The 27,353-nt window shown below is 42.3% G+C and overlaps 1 protein-coding gene across 1 annotated transcript in view; it reads right to left on the bottom strand.

Moving 5' to 3' along the window:
• Positions 1–4,398: 4,398 nt before the first annotated feature.
• Positions 4,399–27,353, bottom strand: part of PDX1 (pancreatic and duodenal homeobox 1) — a 28,603-nt gene continuing 5,648 nt past the window's right edge. Inside the window, exon 2 of the mRNA XM_063127726.1 lies at positions 4,399–4,820. Within this exon, the coding sequence (XP_062983796.1) occupies positions 4,399–4,820 (422 nt within the window). The remainder of the gene's footprint in view (positions 4,821–27,353) is intronic.

A 27,353-nucleotide genomic window follows, 5' to 3' on the forward strand; every position in this document is an offset into this window, starting at 1 on the left:
GGGTAGGTGGTTGTCCACTGGAATGCTGTGTAAACAGAATGCTGGACTAGGTGGCCCCTTAGTCTGATCCCGCAGGGATCTGCTTGTGTTCTTCTTAGCTATACACAGGCAATTCGTTACCTGTATTTGTCAGGGCTGACCCCAGTCTAATAACGTCTCTTTGTCTTCCGGACAAGAATTCCCGTGGGACTAACTATAGCATCACTCTCGGCCAGATAAGAAAGGAATGAGCATGAGTTATCCATTCATTCAGCCCGTTCAGCAAATCAGAGTCAAAAGTGCTGGATCACGGTCTTGTAACAAGATACACACGCAACTCACAAACTCTTGCCCTGTTTGACCAAAAGTAAAACGACTCTCTGAGCTCTTGGCTCTTTGAGTAATTCAACGCTGAGGGCCTTTCCCCTCATGACCCCTGTTCTAGGTCTGGGGACTTCTTGCCCAGGCAGTTTTGTCTGGTACAGTAGAAACTTCCATCCTCAGATGAAGGAATGTCTAGATAGAAAAGCCTTCCCATGGAAAACACTTACCTGGTGGTAAATCCCATTGAACGTAATGGGCCCTACTTCGGAGTAGACATGTATAAGACTTCTGAACATTATTATACCTGCTGAACTTTCCCCCTCTTTTGCAGCCCGATCCGATGTAATTTTACTCAGAAATAAGTCATATTCGGTTAAATGGGGAAAGCCTGGACATCCTAGGCTCTGTTTACTTCTAGTAAGTTCAATGGAATTTACTCCCCATCTAAATGAGTATATAGGATTGTGGCTTTTCAGTTCAATGCTAAATACGTTTACAGATTAATCGTATGCATTTCTACTAAAAAGTACGTACTATTGCTTTCAATGAACCTTACTCCCAGGTGACTGTGTATAGCAGCCTTCCTCAACCTGGGGCGCTCCAGATGTGTGGGACTACAACTCCCAGAATGCCCCAGCCTGGGGCATTCTGGGAGATGCAGTCCAACACATCTGGAGCGCCCCAGGTTGAGGAAGGCTGGTGTATAGGATTGCAGCCTTAGTAGAAGTACGATCCATTGGGTTGGATCCAGCCTTAGTCAAATGGGAGGTACCAGGTTGGGGAAGGCTGCTGTAACCTATCCAGACCGGCAGTAGCCAAATTTCTCTCAGGGACAGGTTTTCCTCTCCTTGCAGTAACAGGCATGTCATGAGATCCAGCTGATCAAACCATTGGAGTTTTCGGTAATGTTGATGGAACTGCACGACTTTCCACCGTTCGCAACATTCCATTGAAAACGAGTAAACAAAACTATGTGTTAGTTAGTCGTGACTAACTTATGTCCCTTTGATTTCAGTAGGTCTCCTCTAAGTATGACCAATTCTGTATCCAACCCCAAAAGTTTATCAATTGGGATGGGTACAATTCACCAAGAAGCGATCGGTTCAGTAAGGTGGCTGGGAGTCCTTGCACAATGCCCGTTCAAGTTTTTTCTGTTTGTGTAAGAAGGAGCACTTACCAGTTAAAATGTGAAGCCTGATCTGAATTCGGTTTCTGTAGGTTGCCCTTTCTTCACACAGCAATTCACTTCCACAAGATGTACTGATGGCCACAATTTGAATGGCTTTAAAGGGGGGTTGGACAATTCCTGGGGAAGGCTATCAATGGACAGCTGGTGGGCCACTATGTGAACAGAATGCTGGGCTAGATGGACCCTTGGTCTGATCCAGCAGGGCTCTTCTTATGTGCTTATGATATTACTGTGCAGTGAACACATCAGGGCAAAGCTAGGCGCATTCTGTTACTCAGGCCTTAGCTAGACCTAAGGTTTATCCTGGGATCGTCCCAGGGTCATCCCTGCCTGCTCCCAGGATCCCCTGTGTGTCATTTACATGAACAGGGATGACTCCAGGACGATCCTGGGATAAACCTTAGGTCTAGCTAAGGCCACAGTTCTATGCATGTTCGTTGTTGTTTATTCGTTCAGTCGCTTCCGACTCTTCGGAATGTTCACTTGGAAGTAAATCCTACTTTCAGTGATCAAGTAGGTGCAGGTTGTTGTCGAAGGCTGCAATCCTTCCTTCAGAGTAGTAAGTGGGTCTTACTTCAAAATAAAAACATGCGTTGGAGCATGCTGCAAAGTTGAGTCCTTGGGAATACGGTCAGGGCTGGCTCGTTCTTGCAAGTAAGCATGCAGAGAATTGGGCTGTAACAACAGTGCACTCCTATGCAGGTCTACTCAGAAGTAAGCCCCATTGCGTTTAATAGGGCCTACTCCCAGGTAATTGTGTTTGGGACTGTAACTCAAGGCTGCGATTCTAGGCACACTTATTCGAAGGAAGCTCCAGTGAACATTGAGACTTAGGTCTTAGTAGACATGCATAGAATTGAAATCTAAACATGCCTACTCGCCTGGAAGGAAACCCAGGGGGACTTCTTTCAGATTGGATGTGTTTAGGATCTGGCTACTTGTGGCCTGTGCTATTCCACCGATCTCTAGACCCTTCTGGTTCAATAGGAAAAGCAGATGCTGCTGTTAATGTGCTTTCACCTTGTGCAATGCAAAGCTCCAGATCTCCGTTCCCATCCCCAGAAGCCTCATTACACAAAAACGGTTGGAGCATCCGAGTCCTTTCCCCCAGCCCAAACTTCCTGATCCAGAAGTCCCAATCCCTTTGGGCTGCAACAGCTAAAGCTGCAGGAGCCCTGCCCTCTAGCTATACTAGAGTGACCAGATACAAAAGGGGGCAGCTTTAACTGTTGTGATGAAGAGGGAATTTCACCAGGTGCTGCTTGCATACAAATGACACCTGCTGAAATTCCCTTTTCTACTCAGCTGTTAAAGATACAGGAGCCCTGTCCTCCTTTGTATGTGGTCACCCTAGACAAATAAACATAAACAAAATAATTCAAAAATCCCTTTTTGCCAACTCTGATTTTTAAAAATCATCATCATCATCATCATCATCATCATCTAAGCATGCATCACTTTGCCTTTAAACTTACTGAAATCATAGCACCAACATTGCTATAGGAATGAAATGGGATTTATTATTTCTGCTGCCCTGGTGCTAAACTCATTCACTTGGGCATAAGTGCCCTTTTTGCTGTAGGAAAGGGCAATACATTTTAAAAGTAAGAACAATCAAATGAGCCTCTGCAGCCATGTTGATGCCTGGCCAGTCACAAACCCCCACCCCCACTATAAAATGTTTGTAGAAATAAGAAGGAAGAAAAACGTGCTGCACGGACCACTGGGCTGGGCCTGCTGATATCAGCCAAGGTGCTGACAGTGGGCCTATTTCTCATTGTCTCCAACAGCTGCCACTCTCTGGGTGGTCCTTCAGTGGTCCACCTGGGCTGCAGGGCACCGGATTTTTGGCCCCCAGCTGCCCCACTGGGGGTGGTGGGAGCACTGCACCCATCCCATATATTCCTTAACCCTCCCTGGATCTCTTAGAGGCCAAGATGTCCCAAACACAGTTAAAGCACAATCCTCTGCATGCTTAGACAGAGAGAAGTCCTCCAATTCCCAGTATTCCCCAGCCCTCTGTGCACGCTTAGACAGAAACATGTCTTACAACTTTCAACATTCCCCAGCCAGGTATGCTAGAAGTTGCAGGACAATTTTCATGTCTAAACGTGCGGAGGATTGCGCCCTTAGGTGGAGTAAGTCTTGCTCACGTGAGTCAAGTTCACATTCATGGGACTTTTCTCTCTCGCACCGCCCAATTTTCTCGATGATTGAATCTTTATTACATGGAACAATCATTTAAATATCCAATTTTCAAAACGTTTAAAGTAAACACATTTCTTTAAAAGGCTTCTGAACCAAGACTGCATCACAAACAAACAAACAAACAAACAGAAACAAGGTATAGGTTGTTTGGAAAGGTAGGTATCCCTGCTTGTTCCCCCTCCCACCTTCGCCCCATTCCTTAGGCCCGGAGTAGGCAACCTGGGGCCCTCCACATGTTTTGGACTCCAACTCCCATAAACCCCAGCCAGCATAGCCAATACCCAGGCTTGATGGGAACTGTAGTCCAACACATCTAGAAGGCACCAGCTTGCCAACCTCTTAGGCCAGGGGGTGGGCAGAAGTATATCTCCAGGTGTTCTGCACTTCAGCATAGCTAATGGTCAGGAACGCTGGGAGTTGAAGTCCAAAACATCTGGACATCTGCCCGCTCCTGCCTTAGGCAGCCTAACCCCAGTTCTCCTTTAGTCTGCCCTTCTCTGTTGTGGTAGTCACTTCGGCGTGGACGGGACCCTATAGGTAGAAGTTTCAAGTCTTTCATGGATCGGCTTTCGGACAGTGTCCAAGTCCTCGGGAGGCGATCCCCCGCCCTCCTCCTCCTCCTCCTCCTCCTCCTCCTCCTCCTCGTGGTGATGGTGGCTTGTCGCGGCCTCCCTGCCCTTGGGAGCGTCGGCGGCCCTTCACCGGGCCTCCTGCTGTTCCCGCCGGGGAGACGCGGCGGGGCTGGCGAGGCGCAGTTCCAGGGAGCCCAGCTTGGCGGCAGCGGGCGGCGGCGGCGGCGGCGGCTCCTCTTCCCCGTCCTCTTTCCCCGGCAGGTCTCCCGAGGACACCACGCAGTCTTGCTCCGGCTCCGGCTCCCTGCCTCCGCCGCCGCCCGCGCCTCGCTTTTTGTCCTCCTCCTTCTTCCACTTCATCCTCCGGTTCTGGAACCAGATCTTGATGTGTCTCTCCGTCAAGTTCAGCATGACGGCCAGCTCCACCCGGCGAGGCCGCGAGATGTACTTGTTGAAGAGGAACTCCTTCTCCAGCTCCAGGAGCTGCGCCCTCGTGTAGGCCGTCCTCGTCCGCTTGTTCTCCTCCGGCTCCACCACGTAGGAGCCCCCTAAGGAAAAGGGGAACGTTAGAATCCACCCAGAGAGAGTGAGACCACCGCGGCGGCATCTTGAGGACTAGAATTTTGAAGAGTAGATAGAAACTCCTCCCGCGCCCTCTACCTTGGGGTAGGCGACTCTGTTTCGTTTCACCGATTTCTGTCCCACCTTTGAGCCAGAACTCTCAAGAGGAGGATATTCCTTATGGTCGCAAGGAAATATCTAGCAGCCTGTTGTATATAACCAAGTTAAGCCTAGCCATTTGGATTTAAATGAATTTACAAATGGGCCATGTTCAACAATGTTAGGGTGATGGTAGGGAAAGGCGAAGGGATCCTGTATAATTTTTAACAAATTAAACATAACAATTGTCTGACAGCTCAGCATAAAAGATTCCAGAATTCTTCCTAGAAGCGTTTCTGTTGAAATGTTGTTATGGAAAGGAGGACAGGGCTCCTGGATCTTTAGCAGTTGTATAGAAAAGGGAATCGCAGCAGGAGTCGTTTGTATGCATGCAGCATTTGGCAAAATTCCCTCTTCATCACAACTGTCAAAGCTGCAGGAGCCCTGCTCGCTTGACCAGATGCAAAAGAGGGCTGGGCTCCTGCAGCTTTAACTGTTGCGATGAAGAGGAAATTTCGCCAGGTGCTGCATGTATACAAATGACACCTGCTGAAATTCCCTTTTCTATGCAACTGTTAAAGGTTCAGAAGTCCTGTCAACAACATTTCAACAGAAACACTTCTAGGAAGAATTCTGAAATCTTTTATGCTGAGCTGTCAGACAATTGTTATTTTTAATTTGTTTAATCTGCATTTTAATCAATATAAGTAATATATTGATTAAATGAAAATAAACACCCATATTGCTAAAATTTCAGCATTGGTACTCTTTTTTTAAAAATAGTATTAAGGAATTGGGTAAGAATTTAAAATCTAATAAGCCAAAGCTATAATTCATAGTTACAGAACCATTCAAAAATGTTCTGCTTCGTTTCCTGTTAAAAATAATACAAAACAGAATCAAAATGGGTGTTTTGTTTTGCTTTTTTAAAGGATGCCCTTAAATTGCACTGTCATTGATTAAGATTCACCTTGGCCAAATAAAAATGGGCCGATAATAATAATAATAATAATAATAATAATAATAATAATAATGTTTACGTGTGTCTAACTGAAGCAAAATAAATTTAAATAAAATCCAAAATAAGTGCTACTTAGAATAGACCCATTGACATGAATGGGGTTTAAGTTAATTTTTGTGAACCGCCCAGAGAGCTTCGGCTATTGGGCAGTATAACAATGTAATAAATAAATAAATAAATAAATAAATAAAATAATCATGGCTAATTTAAGTCCTATTCATATCAATGGGTCTACTCTAATTAGGACTCACGTTGGCTTTTACTCAGTGGGCGTGTGTGTTGCGCTTCTGACTTGGACAAGCATCTGGAAAGAATTCTAGGTCTTAAAACCAGAAAGGGAGAAGTGACTGTAATTCTATCAGAAAGAAACTAGGAATGGAGTGGAATATAGTAGTTGGTGGTTATTGTAAGGACGGCTGAGATCACTTGGGTATTTGCTCATTTAAAAGAAGTGGTCTCTCCACCGCCTTCCCCAGATGTGTTCAACTACATGCTCCATAATCCCCAGCTGTTCACCACGCCCAGAAGCGTCTAATGGAGTGCTGCGTCCAAGGTGGCGGATAGCTGTTTTGAAGAGAACCCTTTATTCCTATTCTCCTCCGAGGTTTCCCCAAAAATCTGACAAATCTGTCGCTTTAGTCAGATTGCAGCACCAAACCAACTGAGAATTTCGACTTAAAAGCACAGTAAGCATGCAGTCCTTTGCGTTTCCCAGCATTTATTTCAGAACCACCAAAAAGAAAGGGAAACAAAGGAATGCCTATATTCCAGTGTGAATAGCTCCCTTTATTTTTGAGGCGTTTAAGTTACATTTATTTTGAAATTAAACGAACAAAACAAACATTAGCCTCAAGTGGGACAGGCTTGTCTTCACTCCGTTCATGGATCTGAAAGGGGCCGGGAAAGGTGCGAGTCGTTATTGTATTTTTTTTTAAAAAAAATCCTTCCTGCATAGGTGTTTTCCCTTTCATCCTCGCAACAACCCTGCGAGGTAGGCAAGGGGGCGAGAAAGCGGGTGGCCTAAAGGACGTGCGATTTAGGACTGAATGAATACGGATATGAATCGAAGTGCCCCCGGGGCCAGGACGCATTCCCTGTTCGCATGGCTAAATCACTTTGGTTAGGAGAAGGGACGCGCACTTTAAATCATTCGGGGCCAAACTAAGCGCCCAAACGGGTTGGTTTTTAATGAAAACTAGTGTTCTGCTTCTGCGGAAGGAAGGAAAAACTGCTTTTTTATTATTTATTTATTTATTTATTGCATTTCTGTACCGCCCAATAGCCGAAGCTCCACCAGGTGCAACGTTCTTTGGCATTAGTTTGCTTAACTTTGCATTTCTGGCTCTGTGGAATCAACCGGATTACTTTACTAATAGCAACTGGTTACTCCGTTGTACCCTTCAGCCAGCTTGTCACAGGGTTCGGCAAGAGGCGATCCTTTCCGACTCTTCCAATACCTACATAAGGATTCTACAAGTGGAGCCCTGCTCCAAAATGTTGTTCTATGGTGTGCTTTTGCTCAGGGTTCCAGCCATTCCAGGTTCCCCCCACCCGTGAGGATGAGATGGATACACTTATGCCTTATTAACATCTTTGATTTCTTCATTGCCTTCTATGGGCAACTCACACTTCCATCCCTGAAGTTTTTTTTTTAAAAAAAATAGTTTATCAGCTATTTTAAATTACCGCTAGAAAATGTGCGCTAGAAAAATGACCTATCCAGAAAATGACATGGTTCTGTCTCTTTTTATCTCTATGTATCTCTTCTTTCCTCCTCCTTTGCCTGCCTATATTCACAGGAGCATAGAAAAATATATGAATGACGTTAGTATAATCCATTCTAGTGTATGTGTGTAGAAACTACATCATCATACTTCTCTTGGATTAATTTATGAAAGAAGTATCCAAGGGAGGTATCCTGGGCTTGTAAGTGATTATAAATGCATTAAATGTGTGATAAATAAATAAAGTGCTGTCCCTACAAAAGGGGATGGAGACGCAGTCAAAATTGTGGACTTTTAGGCTGCAATCCTGTACACGCTTACTTGGCAGTAAGCCCAATTGAACTCAGTGGGATTTACTTCTGAGTAAACCATACGATTGCTCTGTGTCTGCTACATGCTTGCGCTTAAATCCTATCAATCTCACTAGGATTTACACGGGTCTAAACATCGCACTATTAATGCTATTAATTTCAATGGGAAAATAAATACAAGCCCTCAATACTGGCCTATAGATATCAACATAAAAGCGCTAATCTAACATGTTTGTGCTTTTTTAGTATTCTTAAACTTTATGACACAAAGCAAATAAGATTGGGGTGCGTATGAGCAAAGTGGGTATTGACAACTCCATCCAAAAATGAAACCCCGGAAGTTGAAAAATACCCAGAACAACAATGGAACCTTAAAAGTTGCAATAATTATTCACAATTAACTGGGATAATCCCAGTTGAACATAGTGGGACTTGCTTCTGAGGAATTATGACTAGGATTGTGCAGTGAGAAAATTGAAACAGGTAGTCTAGAAGCACATATGCGTCAACAATCCCTGAAAGGTATGGTATCACTACCCCCACTGTCATTGGAGCCACCAGCCTCCACTGCCTTTTGGAATGCAAAAATGTAACTTTCAATATTGTCTCTCCCTGAAATGCTAGATTTCATTGTTGTCTCAAGTGTTTAAAATAATCTTTCCCGAGTTTATGTTCTTATGAAAGAACCTCCTCCTGTCTTCTTCTAAAGTGCTATCTAAAATAATTACAGTACTTGAAAAGAAACAGATGCATTCCTAAAAACTTTGCCTCTATGCGCTTAAGTTTTGTTAATTCTTTTGGACCTGTTCAGGCTTTTGGATAAGCAGCAGAGTTTAAGGTGTCTCCTGCGATGCGTTTTGCTAAACCCTGCTCACTCACTAACCACAGTCCACCACAGTCCGAGTCTGCAGCAGGGTTAGCAACTCCAAAAGTGGCTTAAAGTGCTTTGTGTGACATCACGGCTTGTGGTTAGTGCTAGTCCCAGAGAACCACCGTTTCACTAACCTCAGAGCCTGAAGTGTGGCCTGAACAGGCCCTTTGTCTCTACCAGGGATCCCCCTGAGTGTTAGAACAGCTTTCCCCAATGCCCTCCAGATGCACAGCTGGCTGAGGGATACTGAGAGTTCTAGTCCAACTCAGCTGGAGACCACCAGCTTGGGGGAGGCTGCCCTAAAGAGAGTCTCCAAGGACAACCCGCCTCTCATTGACGCAGCTCCAATTTCCCTTTTCTGGAGCAGAATATGAACGGACAATGGGTCTGCGATCCTGCCAGAGATCCATAGCCACACTCAATGCTAAAATCCGTATTAGGGCAATACCTTTGTTGGGTCAAGCCAAAGTCACAAAATAGTGTGCAAGCTTGCACACTTGACTTTCACACATACTTGCACTCTGTTTTGCACATGGCTTCATCAGGCTAGATGGCACAATCCAATTAATATCTACTCAGAAGTCAAGTCACACTGAGTTCAACGAGACTTACTCCCAGGTAAATGTTGACGGGAAAGGAGCCTTAAGGCAGTGTTTTAAAGTTCATCAACTGAGATTTAGAATTGCTTACTACTTGTTTAGCAGCACCCTTATGCCAATAGCACTAATACCTCCAACAACAACATTTATTAACAATATTAACATTTATATACTCCCGTATTTGCTAAAACACCATCAACCCGGTGCACAACAATTGAAATCATTAAAACTTTACACAGTAAAAAAGAAAGAACATTTAAAACAATAAAACTTTAAAACACCTACAATAATCAATTTTTTTTAAGAACCACATAATTTAAAAGGCGAAATTAATGAATTGGGTATAATTACTGTGTGTGTTTCTCTCTCCCCCCCCCCTCTCTCTCTGTGTGTGTGTGTGTGTGTATTCCTTACCCTCACATTCATATCCTTATTAGCAGAGCTGATTTGAGCAAATAGTACCCGATAACCTGAACACAGGTATGGTGGGACCCTAAACACATCTATTCATTTACTTCAAGAGGAAGAATTTTAAGCCGCCTTTCCTTCCTGGAACTGGAAAGGTGAGCTATACATCTCTCAAACAAACAAGTCCGAGCGCAATCTTATGCATCTTTACTTGGACGTATGTCCCACTGTGTTCAATGGCGCTTACTCCAGGTGGGGCTTACTTCCAGGTAGGAGTGCTATTAGTGTGGCAGTAGATTGTATTGAAACCAGAAGAACTTCCTTCTATATAACTACGGGAGGTGGAATTAGACACAGTAACCTCAATTTAATCAATCAACCAATTAATTCTGTTTATCACATCCATAGACCGACCCTCAAGGAGGTGGGGATCTTGATCAGTTAAACAATTGCATTTGCATAAATGCAACAAAATCATAAGTGAAACAATTGGGTTTCACATCTGATTTTCATTTATCGTTTACAATTCAACCCTAAACAGATTTATTAGCAAGCAAATCCTACTGGTTCCGTTGTCATCAATCCTATTGATTTAGGCTTGATGTTACAATTTAGGAAATATGGAGAGGCTGAAAAGACTCCGTAAATGTAGTTGGTTCCCATAGATAAGTTTGCAGATATTCTGTCTTAAGTCGGCATGGACCGTGGGATATTTTTAAGAATGTATGATGCAATCCAGCCAACCTTAAGCACTTTTATGTCCCATTGAACTCAATCGGATATAAAAGCGAAATATATGCGTATGAAATCATTTGGTAAAATCACACATAAGTCCTAATTAGAGTAGATCCATTGAAATGAGTGGGACTAAAGTTAGTCCCATTCATTTCAATGGGTCTACTCTACGTAGGACTTAGATTGTGTACCTGCTACGAAAACATTTCTGAATAACCCATGATTTCCTCTCCAGTGACATCGATTAATACTTGAGAGCTTTTATGCTACAATAATGTCAGAACAGCCTAATCATACAGGCAGTACCATTGATTCCATACCTTTCCTAACAAATTAATTTACCCCAGAACATGTTTCCAGTTTATTAACTCCACATAAATGAGTTCAGGAGTAGGATGTTGGTCTATTAATTCTCTTCGTTTTAACCGATCAACTGATTACTTGGCCGTTAAAATCATCCATTAACTCAAAACAAGCAATATTTTTAAGGAAAAAATGCTTGTCCGTTTATTAAACTGGATTTCTTGGATATAAACTGGCTGCCAATTTAGTCCTAGATACTTTCCTTACCCGAGGGAATTTATTGGCAAGAAACAAGTTCTTGGACTTAAAACAGTTGAATCATCGAAACACACATAAGCGAACTAATTGGATGGGGGCACTAATCTGTTTAATCTAGATTTGTAAAACTTTGTTTGGAAATGGAAGAAAGAGTTTAATATCAAACAAAGGAGTTTGGGATTGGGCGCAGTGATCCTGAGATTCTGTTCACACATTCACTTAGGAATAAACTCCACTGAATTCAAGATTTCTAAGTACTCTTGTCTGAAAGTAGGTATTATGTATACATGCACTGGGATTTGCTTTCCAGTAGATATACATGATTCAGCCAAAGCTAAGCACTTGTTTACAACACTGCACTGCAATGCGGAAGCCTAGAACCTTAGGAAATATCTCCCACCTAATTTAGTGGGATTTACTTCTGAGTAAATATGCAGAAGATCTGCTTATACGCAATAGGATCTGGCTGCCTGTCCCAATGGAGCAAGTTAAAAATGTACTTGAGGGTAAGTTCCATTTAACGCATCGGCATTGACCTCATTTTAAGGCACAATGCTATGCATTTTTAAACAGAACAAAGCCCTACACGCTGTAAAAAAAATATTCTGTCTAAACATGGATAGGATGGCACCTTTAAATGCATAGGATCAGACTTCCCATCTCCTCCCCCCCCAAAAAAAAAAAGTTTGGCCGGATCTTGCCCCAGGGATTTAGTAACATTCGACTGTTTGATCCAGCCCTGGAAATAGCATATAGGAACTTTCTCCTTGATCTTGAAAGTCACTATCTTTGGGGAAAATAACAAATGAATATCTCATAAACTTGGTGGGATAGCATAGGAGGTAGCGCTGGACTCTAGCTTTCTATTTTTATTTTTGTCCAGTATAAATGTTAGCTTGTTCAGGTCCCCTTGCAGTACAATTAGGGTGACCATATGAAAAGGAGGACAGGGCTCCTGTAATTTTACTAGTTGCATAGAAAAAGGAATTTCAGCAGGTGTCATTTGTATATATGGAGAACCTGGTGAAATTCCCTCTTCATCACAACAGTTAAAGCTGCAGGAGCTATACTAGAGTGACCAGATATAAAAGAGAGCAGGGCACCTGCAGCTTTAACTGTTGTGATGAAGAGGAAATTCTACCAGGTTCCCGGTATATACAAATGACACCTGCTGAAATTTCCTTTTCAATACAACTGTTAAAGTTACGGGAGCCCTGTCCTCCTTTACATATTTTCACCCTAGTACAATGCAAAACACCATGTAGAAGAGCTGGGTGTTAATTTCTGGAGCTGAACGGGTGCCTTTCAGGGTGCAATCCTATGCAGGTTTAGACCAAAAAAGTCCTAAGGCTTCTAGCATCCCTCACCCAGCCATGCTGGGCGTTGTAGGACTTTTTTCAGTCTAAATATGGATATGATGGCCGCCTTAAAGCATTTCAAAAAGGGAGGTGGAGGCAAGGGGTATAATCCAGCTCCTCCCCTACCCCCCACCCCACAAAAGGAGAAAGTAAGAAAGGAAGTCACGATTATGGGCTCATCTACACCAAGCAGGATATTCCACTATGAAAGTGGTATATAAAAAGGCAGGAGCTACACCAAGCAGGACATAATGGTATGAAAGCAGTATATGGTAGGTGTCAATGGGCCCCAACAGTTGTCAGTGCACTTCAATCCCACTATAAAGCAGTAGTGTGGCTCCTGCCTTTTATATACTGTACTGCTTTCATACCACTTTCATAGTGGAATATCTGCTTGGTGTAGAAGAGCCCTAAGTCCCAAATTCACTCAAAAACTTTAACATTGACTTTCGAATATAATCACGTCTGTGTGGGGCCTAAATGACCTTTTCACTTTCAGTTATTGCTTATGGAAAATGCTTCTCTCTGTTCAACCATTCTGCAAACCTATGACACACAGTTATAAAGCTCATGTGTAAATAAGTAATGGCCTCGACATAAAGCTTTGCCAACCTAATTTTCAACTTTCCCCTGAAATTAGCCACAATAATGCAGACGTTTGACTTTTCCTTCAACTGCTCTATTGAAACTAGGGGTGTGCACAGACCCCCGCTCTGCTTCACTTCCAGATCCGCGATTTTTGGATCAGCCCGCTTCGCTCCGCCCCCGCTCTGCCCATGTCTGCTCCGCTCCGCTGCGGAGCTCCGGATCCGGATCGGAGCTCCATTTCCCCCCCCCCCATAGGCTTGCATTAAACTAAAAAAGTATACAACTTTTTTCTGTGAAAGTTAGAAACCTCAAGTTTGGCACCATGACACCTCATGGAGGTATACACATGCACGCCAAGTTTCAAGCCAATCCCATCATCCCCTGATTTTTGGGGAATTTGTGAAAATCGGGCACCCCATTCACACCCCTTTCGATAGCTCCGTCAATTTGCACGTTAAAAATCTCAAACTCACCACCATGATAGCTTATCCAGGGATACAGATGCATGCCAAGACTCAAGGCAGTCCCATCATCCCCTGATTTTTGGGGAATTTATGAAAATCCAACACCCCAGTCACACCCCTTTCGATAGCTCTGTCAATTTGCACATTAGAAACCTCAAACTCGCCACCATGATAGCTTATCCAGGGACACACACACACACCCAGACTCAAGGCAGTCCCATCATCCCCTGTTTTTTGGCGGGGCTTAAACCTGCAGACATCTCAATGGGGCCATTTCAAAGGAAATCCCAATATGCCATGAATTGGGGAGTAGAGATCATCAACCTAATATGAATCTTCTTCCACACTTGAAAAATGGATTTGGAACTTCCAAAACTCCAAGTGAGCACAGGAAGGACTTCTCCCCTGAGTCAAAGCCAGACACACACAACATCCCTGCGAGGCTGGCAGGGGAGGAGAGAGGGAAGGCAGGCAGGCAGCAGACATTTCTGGGGGCATAAGGAAGTGAGCCAAGGATAAGTCAGTAATGCATATAAAATGGAATAAATAAATAAATAAATAAATAAATAAACGAAGGAGGGGTGGAATTAAAAGCAGCAGTGTTGCTGAATAAACAACAAGAAGAACTTTTAAAAAAAGGCTATATCTGTCTTTTACCAGCAATAGGGGGACGTGCCCAGGGGAGGGGGAAGCAGCTGCCAATTTGACTGGTCCTAGTAACCAGTCTTTTAAGAAGCAAGGCTGTCAGTTCAACTCATGAAAGCCATTGCTCCACCACGAGAGCTCTGAGAAATAGAACTCTCACTTCAACTCATGATAGGCATTGCTCCACCAGGTTACTCTCTTTGGAAGGCTCTGATGGCCCTCCAAGTACAGGAGAGAGTGAGGGCACGTCCACATGGGATGCCCTAGGGGAGCTCATCCCCTTGCACCACATCTTTTCAGTTGTTCCCCAAAGTTAGGGTGGGTAGCAGTGCTGTGTTTCTATCTCTTATTATTGGCTTAGTATATGATTTCACAGGTTGTGTTTGTGCATTTGGTGGGGCTACTGTTTTAAAAAACACTGGGAAAAGTCCGTTCAGAGTAGAAAGAGAAGTTCCCAGAATCCCAAGTTACCCGTTTCACCTATCCCCTCCTCCAACTTTGGGATCATGTGTTCATGACCGGGAGTTGACTCTGCCCCTCAGCTCTTCGAAAAAGGTATTTTCCGCCACTTTTTAAAAAATTCTAGCGCGCGACCCGCACCACGCAGAGAGCTGAGAGTAGTCTCAAAATGACCCCCATCCACGACTCTCGAAGCACAAGAATTTTCAGAAAGATAGCTTCAAAAACAACACAGTTATCCCCCTTTCTTTTCCGCAATGCAATCCTATGGGCGAAATGTTTCAAGATGGCGATAGAAGCGGAACGCGGAAACCGGAGCGCTCCGAAAATGGGTGCTTCTCTTCACCTTGCTTCTAGGGGTCTGCGGTCCGCTTCTACTCTGCCTCTGGGCAAGGCGGAGCAGGCCAATTCACTCCTGCTTCTGTGCTTCTAATCAGAGCGGAGCACATGCCTAACTGAAACAGTTTACAGTGGTGTTTTTTTAAGTCACTCATTTCTTTTGCCCAGCACTAGCTGGGCACCACATTACAATATTCATCTGAAAATCATTTGCGTTCCTATGCACAAAAACAGCAGAGGGACTTGTCTTGCAGCACCTTAAAGACTAACCAATTTGTATTATGGCACATGCTTTTGTGAACACTGTCCACTTCATGGGATGCGTGAAGTATCAACTCCAAATTGACAGATTGATATACACATGCTGGGGCTGGTGGGGTGAGGATTGTCAGCAATGAGATCGGAGGAAACTGAAATGCAACAAAGCAAAGACAGAAGTTCCTATGCACAGTTACCTGTGAGAGAAGCCCCAATGAACATAGTGGAATCTACTTCTCTGTAAACATGCATAGGAGCACACTATTAATCAAAATCTCATTAAGAAATGATCCTATTCTTCTTAAATTCCAGATGACGCCTTCCACAATTTGAGACAGCAGAAAAGAACATAAGAAGAGCCCTGCTGGATCAGACCAAGGGTCCATCTAGTCCAGCACTCTGTTCACACAGTGGCCAATCAGTTGTGGACCATGGAACCACGAGCAATGAAAAGGAGGAAACAGCACCCTCCCACCCATGTTCCTGAACAATTGGTGTATACAGGCTTACTGCCTCTGATTCTGTAGTTTGCACTTAGCCATCAGGACTAATAGCCATTGATAGCCTTCTCCAGGAATTTATCCACCCCCCTTTTAAAGCCATCCAAATTGGTGGCCATCACCACATCTTGTAGTAGTGAATTCCATAGTAACTATTCATTTATTTATTTATTTAATTACATTTATATACCGCCCCACAGCCGAAGCTGTCTGGGCGGTTTACAACATTTAATGTGCTGTGTGAAGAAGTACTTCCTTTTATTTGACCTGAATCTCCCTCCAATCAGCTTCATGGGATGACCCCGGGTTCTAGTATTATGGGAGAGGGAGAAAAATGTCTCTCTATCCACATTTTTCACACCATGCATAATTTTGTACACCTCTATCATGTCTCCCCTTAAGCCTCCTTCCCCCCCCCCCCCAGCTAAACAATCCCAGCTGTTGTATGTAACCTTCCCTCACAGGGAAGATGATCCAGTCCTTTGATAATTTTAGTTGCCCTTTTCTGCACTTTTTCGAGTTAATCAAATAAAACAGAGTTTTAAAATTGCAAATGGTGGTGAGTGAATTGTACAAGAAGTAGCAACTTTCAAATTGGCACTAGTCATACTGTATATAAGGAGATTTTGTTAATTCCCAGACACTTGACTGTCATATAGCTCAATGTGTGATTTGCTGATGACGTTTGATATGGAGGGTTGCTCTGTATTTGATGATAGGTATGTGTATGTATGTATGTATTCTGATTGTAAATATGTATACCTGCTGGTTATTATTAGATGTGTGAGATCGTCAGTGATTTTTTAAAAAATGTTGTATATGTTTAAGGGATTTATACCCTCACCTCTTCAATAAAGTTACCAAGGCAGACTAAATTTTAAAACTGCAAGATTTTTTTTAAAGATACAAACATGACTAATATACAGAAATACTAAAACCAGTAAAATCACTAGGAATGTTCTGTACTGTTCATGTTCACTAACCATTGCTATGGTTCTCATCTGAAACTAATAAACCAAATTGATTCAGAATACTTTTACATGTGGATGTCTATTTATATCTGTACATGAGGTTTTATATTGAGGCACACCACATGCGTGTGCAGAAAATGCTATTTTGGGCTCCATTAATAGAAGTACAGCTTCCAAATCACATGAAGTACTGGTTTCCCTCTATTTGGCACTGGTTAGGCCTCATCTTGAGTATTGCATCCAGTTCTGGGCACCACACTTCAAGAAGGATGCAGACAAGCTGGAGGGGGGTCAGAGGAGGGCAATGAGGATGATCAGGGGTCTGGAAACAAAGCCCTATGAGGAGAGACTGAAAGAACTGGGCACGTTTAGCCTGGAGAAGAGAAGATTGAGGGGAGACATAGCCCTCTTAAATACTTGAAAGGTTGTCACACAGAGGAGGGCCAGGATCTCTTCTCAATCATCCCAGAGTGTAGGACACAGACCAATGGGCTCAAGTTACAGGAAGCCAGATTCCGGATGGACATCAGGAAAAACTTCTTGTTTGTTAGAGCAGTATGACAATGGAACCAGTTACCCAAGGAGGCTGTGGGCTCTCCCACACTAGAGGCATTCAAGAGGCAGCTGGACAAGCATCTGTCAGGGATGCTTTAGGGTGGATTCCTGCACTGAGCAGGGTGTTGGACTCAATGGCATTATAGGCCAGTTCCAACTCTACTATTCTCTGATTCTAAAAAAAAAACACCCCACAGTATATCCAGTAATAAATTCCATACAAAGCTGATGCATCACAATGCTTAGCTAAACCTCACTGAATTAGCTGGGTGTATCATTTGATTTGATGCTGGATGAGGCAATGCACATCTCCATTGATGCCCTACATGTTGTGAATGACTAGAGCTGGAGATGGGCCATCATTTTGTCATGGTTTAAAAACACAGTGGATAAAAGAGAGCTTGAGCACATTTTTTAGATTTGCATATATTCTTTGAATGGTTACATGGATATTTAACACTTGTTTCTTTTTTACATACATGCGCACATATACTCACGCATTATGGGTTGTAGCCAATCTTAGTCCTACTTAGAGTAGACCCATTGAAATGAATGGGACTTGTTAGATTAGCATTGGATACATAATATTAATTATAGGCCAAGATGCTACCTTATATTACTAGAAGCCTGTAACCAAAGAATTGGCTGGTGAGTTAAAATCTACGTAAAACTGACTACCATGACTTTATTCTACTGGCTCCGGGCCCAAGAGTTGATACTTCCAATAGCAGCTAGACTCCATTCTTTCCATAGCACTGAGATAAATGGTGGGAAAGGTTCACAAGCTATCTTTTGACATCTTCCACCTACCCTTCCTAGATTACATCTCTCACAGCTCCAGTTTGCTTCTACCCACTGCCCTGTTTGTGGTCACCCTGTTACTCCTCTACTTTCTTACCTCCTGGTACTATCTCATTTTTTTCACCTATCTCCTAGGTCAGCCTTCCCCACCTGGTGCCCTTCCCCCACCTGGTACAACTCTCAGGATTTCTGACCACTGGCCATGCTGGCTGGGGCATGCTGGATGTTGTAGTACAACATAGCTGGAAGGTACCAGGTGGGGAAGGCTGTCTTAGGACTTCACCCAGCTTTCCAGGCCTCAGCGTGCTGCATACAACTTTTCCTGGGATATATTTCACTCCTCAAAGCTCTGTCCCCTGAGCTATTGAAATGTGCTTGAACATTCCCTGACACTCACATTGGCACAACAGATCATTATCAGAGGCATCACCACCATGTGTGCAATACAATATAGATCCTCACCCCCTTTTACAGTACATACACTCAGTGGGAAGTAAATTCCACTGCAATCCATGGCACTTTATTTGATTTATTAACGATTTAATACCTTGGTTGAGAATACTTTGGGTAAAAATCAGTTCAATTGGTTTTTGAAAGTTGTTTTAGGCAAGGGTCAAGGTTGCAGTCTAAAAGTAAGCATTCAAAATAAAACAGTGTTATTTTTTTAGGAAATTAAATGAAACTGGTTGGTGTACTATATACACACATACACACACACAAATTGAAAGCAACTAAACAGAAGTGAAACCACATAAGCTCCAGAACTTAGAGGGATACTGTCACACACCATGCTATAATGTGTAAATAAGGGACTTACCACACACAAACACTAAACTAAACAGCGATAAACTAGTCTTCGTTACATATAATATTTATGAGGAAGAATTAAATAAATCTTGGTTGATGAACTGAGTTTTAAGCAATTAAATCTGCACAAATTTGCATACAAGAAACACATTAGTGTTAAAGACAAAAGGAGACTTCTTGTTTTTAGGTCATGAGTGTATACACCTCAGTGGGCAGCTCCAGTTTCAGTGTGAAAGAAAAATGCCTCTTTTGAGGTGGTGTCTCTGCCATCTGCTGTTTTTATAACTAAAATAATTAAAGAAGATAAAGTGTTGCCTCATTAATTGGGGATGCCTTTTTAGTTGATTAAAAGAGATTTATTGATAAATCTGATTGATGCGCTGTTTTATGGCCATTGTTTTATTGTTATTCTGTTTTTCATGTTTTAATTTTCATGTATATTGCCCAGAGAACTTCAATTTTTGAGAGGTTTAAGAAAGGATGAAAGGAAGGAATGATGGAAGGAAAGATGGCTGCAGGAGACAAACCTATCTGGGAATAACTCCCAGCAATGGGACTTAACCTCAGGGTAGGTACTATGCATAGGACTGAGTTGTTAAGGTTGCAGCTCAGTCCTATTTATTTATTTAATTCATTTATATCCTACCTTTTTTCCTCCAAGGAACCGAAGGTGGCATACATAATCCTCCTCCTCTCCATGTTATCCTCACAACAACAACCCTGTGAGGTAGGTTGGGCTGAGAGTCTGTGACTGGCCCAAAGTCACCCAGTGGGGACTAGAACTAGGATCTCCCAACTCCCAGCCCAACACTTTAGCAACTACACCACATGCTTTCCAATAAGCATGTTTACTGTGCAATCCTAGACATGCCTACTCAGAAGTAAGTCCCACTGAGAACAATGGGGCTTACTCTCTGCTAAGAAGGTACAGGATTCCAAACTTTATGTTGCTTGAATGATATAATGCACATATCTGGAAAAAAATTGTGTTTTGGTTCTTTGAGTAGTGCATCAATAAATTGCTGAATGGACTGACTTCCACTAATAAACATGCACAATCTTTCTTTTCTTTTTAAGAAGAAAAATTTGGATTGCTCCATATAACTTGCATTCTTCCATACATATAATGTGTCTGCATCCAGATACAAACTGAAGCACACTTTCAATCCAGCAAAAGTTGGTTGGGGCCAGATCTGAAATGAATAACCATCAACTAAAACCAATACCGCCACCACCCCAATACACAAATGCCAAGTTTGCCAGTTAGATCTTGAATGGAAATGTCTTCCTTCAAAAGTTGCAGTTCCGAATGTGACATTTTTAACCTTTGAATTCACCTGCTTTAGATGAGTTGGCATTTCATGATTGTTTTGACTGGCATCAAATATTAAACAAATTGTCAGCTGCCAAATGGTAACTACCACTGCATGCCAAGTTATGACCAAATGCTGTCAAAGAGGATATGCCACTGCCTTCCAATACCACCATCAAATATTACCAGATATCATCCATTAAATAAGGATGTAAGAGACAAATAGAATATATCCGAACAAATGCACTAACAACTGGAGAGTGTCCGAACTCAAAAGCTTCAGAGGAGAATATTCCTGGAGAAAGACATTTCAGCCCTGTTGAAAACTGTGAAATACTTTGAAATACCTCATACTACATAGTTTGGTTGTTATGTCAGTTTGACCACAAACTGTGATTTAAATTGGCTCAGGCTGTCAGTTTCTTTTATTGTTGTGTTTTTTAATTGTGTGTTGTTGTTTTTTGGTATCTTTTAATTAAGATTTTGTTTTGGCCTGTATTTTATTGTTAGCTGCCTTGAGCACCATTTTTGTGAGGGAAAGAGGGGGGCAGAATATAAACAGGGACCAGATGGTGCAAACTAGGGATGTGCTCCGCTCCGCTTAGAATCTGAGAATCAGAAGCGAATTGGCCTGCTCCGCCTTGCCCAGAGGCAGAGTAGAAGTGGACTGTGGACCCTTAGAAGCATGGTGAAGAGAAGCGGCCATAGGAGAAGCGCTTCTCTTTTCGCGGAGCACTCCGCCATTTTGATCCGCCATTTTGGATCATTTCGCCCATAGAATTGCATTGCGGAAAAGATTAAGGCATAACTGTGTTGTTTTTAAGGCTATCTTTCTGAAATTTCTTGTGCTTAGAGAGTTGTGGCTGGGGGTCATTTTGAGCCTACTCTCAGCACTCTGCGTGGTGCGGTTTGCTTGCTATGTATTTTTTTAAAAATCGAGTAAAAAAAGCGGGAGAGGTACCTTTTTGAAGTGCTGAGAGGCAAAACGGGATACTGTTTAAGTGATTGCATGTAAACTGGTCTGGAGAGGAATGAACAAATATGAATGCTCAAAGCGAGAACCCAACATAAGAAGCAAGGTGTTCATCCTGAAAGACCGTGTGCTATTTTCCTCTGCCATCCGGGTCCTTTTTTCCTTGTGTGTCGTGTCTTTTAAGCCTGCACGTAGGGACCGTCTTATTTAAGTGATTGCATGTAAACTGGTCTGGAGAGGAATGAACAAATATTATCCTGGTTGCGCTTTTTATACTGTATTTCGTAATTGTGTTTTAACCTGTTGGGTGTTTTACTGTGGTTTTAATTTTTGTGAACCGCCCAGAGAGCTTCAGCTATTGGGCGGTATAAAAATGTAATAAATAAATAAATAAATAAATAAATAAATAAATGCTCAAAGTGAGAACCCAACATAGGGAGCAAGGTGTACATCCTGAAAGACCGTGTGCTATTTTCCTCTGCCGTCCCCTTCCTTTTTTCCTTGTGTGTCGTGTCTTTTTAAGATTTTAAGCCTGCAGGTAGGGACCGTCTTAGTAACTTGGGATACTGGGAAACTTCTCTTTCTTAGTCTGAACAGACTTTTCCCAGTGTTTTTTAAAACTGTATCCCCACCAAATGCACATACACAACCTGAAATCATATACTAAGCAAATAAATAACAGATAGGAAACACAGCACTGCTACCCACCCTAACCTTGGTGAACAACTGAATAGATGTGGTGCAAGGGGATGAGGTCCCCTAGGGCATGTGGACATGCCCAGTACACTCCTTGGAGGGTCATCAGAGCCCTCCAAAGAGTAACCAGTGGAGAGACTGGAGAAGCTAATGCCTGTTATGAGTTAAAGTAACAGGTAGCTTCTTAATTACCCCCTCCCCCTGGGCACGTCCACTTCCCTGTTACTGGTAAAAGACAGACATAGCCTTTTTAAAAAAATTCTTGTTGTTTATTCAGCAGCACTGCTGCTTTTAATTCCACCCCTCCTTTGTTTATTTATTTATTCCATTTTACACCCCATAGCCCAAGCTCTCCTGGCTTTTCCTCTTCAGTGAAGTCAGGCAGGCTTTCATTGTGGTTCAACTCCTTATTGTTGTTGTTATTATTAATATTGCTATTAATATTAATTAGTACTGCTATTATTAACATTATTATTTTGTTGTTGTTTAATAATGGCTGTGATCACAATGCAGTCAATCAACTCTGAAGCAAGGATCACAAAGCTTTACTCTTATCTTCCTAGCTTCCTAGTTATGGGATGCAAAAGAAAAGGCATTTCTCTGTGCTGCTCCCGCCTCATAGGGATGGTTTGCATTACTGGCATCCTTGGCTCACTTCCTTGTGCCCCCAGAAATGTCTGCTCCATGCCTGCCTTCCCGCCTCCGCCTGTGTGCTGTTGTTTTGAGGTATCTGCCGGGACTGACTCCCCCATAGATCTATGGCATATCTTTGCCTGCCTCTCTGCCCGCCTGTCCTCCTCCTCTGTGCCCGCCTCGCAGGGATGGTTTTCGTGTGTCTTGCTTTGTCTCAGGGGACAAGTCCTTCCTGCGCTCACTTAGACTTTTTGAAGTTCCAAATCAATTTTACAAGTGTGAAAGAAGATTCATATAGGTTTATCTACTCCCCAATTCATGGCATGTTGGGATTTTCTTTGAAATGGCCCCATTGATCTGTCTGCAGCTTTAAATTCCTGAGATACTGAGGTGTTCAATTTTCAAAAATTCCCCAAAAATCAGGGGAGGCTTGGATTGGCTTGAGTCTTGGCATGCGTGTGTATATGTCCATGAGGTGTCATGGTGCTGAACTTGAGGTTTCTAAGGTGAAAATTGACGTAGTTCTAGCATGGGACTTGATTTGGGGTGAGTTAAAAGGTTAAAGCCCCGCCAAAAATCAGGGGATGATGGGATTTGCTTGAAACTTGCCATGAATGTATACATGGATAAGCTATCATGGTGCCAAGTTTGAGGTTTTTAACATGAAAATTGATGAAGATATCAAAAGGGGTGTTAATTGGGGTTACAGGTGATGCATTAGAGGTTAAAGCCCCGCCAAAAATCAGGGGATGATGGGATGTGCTTGAAACTTGCCATAAATGTGGATCTAGATGGCATCTGTGAGGGTGCCTGCTTCCAAGTTTTTATCTGTCAAAATGTCAGAGAACAGTCCATGTTTGAAAATGGGGTATCCAATTTTTGAAAATTGGGGCGGAGCGGGGCGGAGCAAAGCGGCCTGATCTGCAAATTACAGATCTGGAAGAGAAGCGGATCGGGGGTCCGTGCACACCCCTAGTGCAAACATATAATCTGGCCCGCTTGCTCCTTCTAACCTATAAAGCTTTACACAGCTCAGGACCACAATAATAATAATAAATAATAATAATATATTTGTTTCTTACCTGCCTCTCCCTTTGGATCGAGGCGGGGAACAACATTAGAACAGGAAACAATACATCTTTAAAAATCATGATTTAACATTGATCTGGATAGGCCTGCCGGAAAAGGCTAGAGATTTTAAAGATTTTAAGCTGCCTTAAAATCACACAGAGAGTTAATTTTATGAATCTCCTCCGGCAGGCCATTCCACAATCTGGGGGCGACAGAAGAAAAGGTCCTCTGGGAAACTGATGTCAGCCTAGTTTTAGCTGACTGAAGTAAGTTCACCCCAGAGGACCTGAGTGTGCGGGGCGGATTATATGGGAGAAGGCGATCCCACAGGTAACCTGGACCCAAACCATTTAGGGCTTTAAAGGTAATGACCAACACTTTGTACTTTGCCCAGAAACTAATTGGCAGCCAGTGGAGTGATTTTAATGTTGGGGTAATATGCTCACCCCTAGATGTACTGGTGACCAACCAAATCTCTGCACTGCTGCTAGGTTTTATTGTGGCTTGTACTTTATATACCTGATGGAACACCTTTTCCTACATGAACCTACTACATTCAACGTCTAAGGCCCTTCTCTGGGTGCCTACTCCAAGGGAAGCTCAGAGGAAGGCAACAAGGGAGAGGGCTGTCGCAGTGGTGCCCCCCTAATTTTGGAATGATCTCCCCAATGAGGCCTGCCTGGTGCCAACATTGCTACCTTTTCTGCACCAGTGGAAGCTTTTCTCTTTTCCCAGGCATTTAGCAAAATGTGACGAGTTTCATTGATCCTAGATCTGTTTTTATAGTTGTTCATAATTGTTTTTAGATATACATACAGTATGTTTCTGTGTATGTTGTATGTTTTTATGGTTTTAAATTTTATATATTGTTTTAATTGTTTTAATCTTATGTAAACTGCCCAGAGAGTTCAGCTTCGGGGCAGTATAAAATGTAATAAATAATAATAAATTAAGGGCTCATCTACACCAAGCAAGATATTCCATTATGAAAGTGGCTTAGAAAGGGCAGGAACCACACCACTGCTTTATAGTGGCACTGAAGTACACTGACAAGTGTTGGGCCCCATGACACATCTACATCAAGCAGGATATGGTGGTATGAAAGCAGTATATGGTATGTGTCAATGGGCCCCAACAGTTGTCAGTGCACTTCACTACCACTATAAAGCAGTAGTGTGGCTCCTGCCTTTTATATACCACTTTCGTAGTGGAATATCCTGCTTGGTGTAGATGAGCTCTAAATGAAGAAATAAGGCATATGGATGATATTCATCTAACTCAACTTTCCCCAACCTGGTGCCCTCCAGATGGGTTGACTACAGTTCCCATGATCTGCAGAAAGCAGAGCTTGTTGATGATGATGATGATGATGATGATGATGTCTGTTTTCATTGGATTTTAAACTGCCCTGAAGAACAGATCCAAAAATCCTTGTGACGCATTCATTTCCCATGTCCAAGGAGAATTTTCAATTTATTTATATTTATTTATTTATTTATTTATTTATTGCATTTCTATACCTCCCAATAGCCAAAGCTCCAAGGGCAGGTCTCTTCCCTGTGTCCAAGCATAGATCTCTTTGGAGAATGAGGACAATTTGAAAGCATGGTTTGGTTTGGAACTCATAAAGTTGATGTTGGTGTTCAACCTGGCTTTTCAGTAGCATGAGAGTCATGAATGAATACTGCTTTTGTATTCCTCTGAGGAAGATTTTATTATTTTACACATATCTCAAACTAGACAGTGATTATAATTAGCTGACTCTTCGAGCAAGTAGAATGGGGGCACCCTGGATAAAATCCAAGTAAGTCCTATTTAGAGTAGACCCATTGAAGTGAATGGGACTTATACATCCCATTCATTTTAGCGGGTTTACTCTAAGCATGAGTTATGTTGGATTTTACCGACTTCTTCCAAATTATCTATTTCTCTCGATAGGAAACACAGTATTACTTGGCAAAAAGGGGGAAAAGTCCTGCACTAGTCCCACTGAGATGAATGGGAACTCTGCAAGAATTCCGATGCATGCTTTCTCAGCTCCCATTCATTTCAATGGGACTTGATGGATCAAGTCTATTAAGGTGGTACTATTTTTGATACGCTACAGTTAAGTCCCATTTTCCCAGAAAGTTCTCGGCATAAATGCTTGAAATATATACTGCCATCTTATACTCACTTTCCTGGGACTTCTTAGAAGACATGTATAGGATTGCTTTGTAAATCCAGATCTACACAGAGCGTTTGAAAACAAGTTCCATAGACTTCAATGAGGGGAAATACAGCTGGAAAATTTGCCTATGCTTTTTTATTAGATTCCTCATTCACATACATGCACCCGCCACTAATGTGTTTAGTTGGGAAAAAGCTCTACCAAAAGCAAATCCTACTTCCATGTAAGAGGTGCCATGAGGATGAGACCATGTATAGGACAAACTGTAGAATTACGCACAGACAGGCTGGGAAATCGAGTATTATTTACTCAGGATGTCTAAAATCTAAACACTGTGGGCATTCATTTGTCCACCCGTTTGTGTTGCCTTAGCGTTCATATAGACGAGAGAGAGGATTTCCCCTCTTTTACGTTCTTAGTCCACATGTTGGTCAGCTGATAAGAGATCTTATTCCAAAGTCAGTATTAGTATTAACATTTCTATACCGCCCCATAACTGAAGCTCTCTGAGCAGTTTATAAATATTAAAAACCACTAAAATATATGATACCAAGTGTAAAACCATTTACATACAAACCTATAAACAGACAGCACACAGAGAGACAACATAAATCTAAAAACAATTTTAAACAATCGACTCTATATTGGTCACAGCCTTGCTCAATTCTTGAAAGGTGTCAGGAGAAGCCTTCTACTTTCTATCTCAGGACTTTATGTTTATCTTGGTCTGCAAGAGAAGGGGGTGCACGATCATTCCGGAATACTGCAAATGCTATTTTTTAAAAAAAAAAAAAATCTAGAAGGGTAGCTGTCTTTCATTTAGGTGTATACTCTTACAAGTCCCACTGAGTTCAATGGGGCTTACTCCCAGGTAAACTGGTATAGGATTGCAGTGCCAAATTTGGTGGGACTGAATTCAATCTGTCTTTCTTTTGAGGAGAGGTGTCTAGGTTTGGAGTTGTCTACCCAGAAGCAAACTCTACTGAAGTCAATGGGACTTACTCCCATATAAATGTGTATAGGCGTGCAGCCCCAGGCAGTTGCATCAAACATAATTATAAATAATTCTTCATATATGTGATGAAAGGAACTTTAGTCCACCACAGGTTACGCCACAAAATTTATCTTGGTCCTCAAGGTGCCACAAGAAATTAAGCGTAGTTTGTTATTTTATTTACAGTCCAACCCTATGCCTGTCCACTGAGCAATAAACTCAATGAATTCAAAGGAGCTTACTCCAAGGAAAGTGGAGGATCATAGCCTTAAACACTGATATACAATTTCACAGAAGTAGACACACTAAAACTCTCTCTTTCTCTTATTTATTCATTTTGTTGTTTTATTTTATTTTATCTTATTATTTTTATTGCTTTCTTTCTTTCCTATTTGAAGGGTTAGCTCTTGCTTTAAAAAAAGGAAAGGAAAAAAAGAAAATTATGAACTGTCTTGTGGCACATTAAAGCCTAACAAATTTATTTTGGCATCAGCCTTCCTGGCCCACATTACACTTCACAGTTACGCTCTAATGTGCCACAACTCTCTGTGTTTTTTGCTGGAATAGACTAACATGGCTACCCTCCAGAAAATTAGA

Source organism: Elgaria multicarinata, chromosome 5, assembly GCF_023053635.1.
Source record: "Elgaria multicarinata webbii isolate HBS135686 ecotype San Diego chromosome 5, rElgMul1.1.pri, whole genome shotgun sequence".
In the NCBI taxonomy this organism is placed as follows: Eukaryota; Metazoa; Chordata; class Lepidosauria; order Squamata; family Anguidae; genus Elgaria; species Elgaria multicarinata.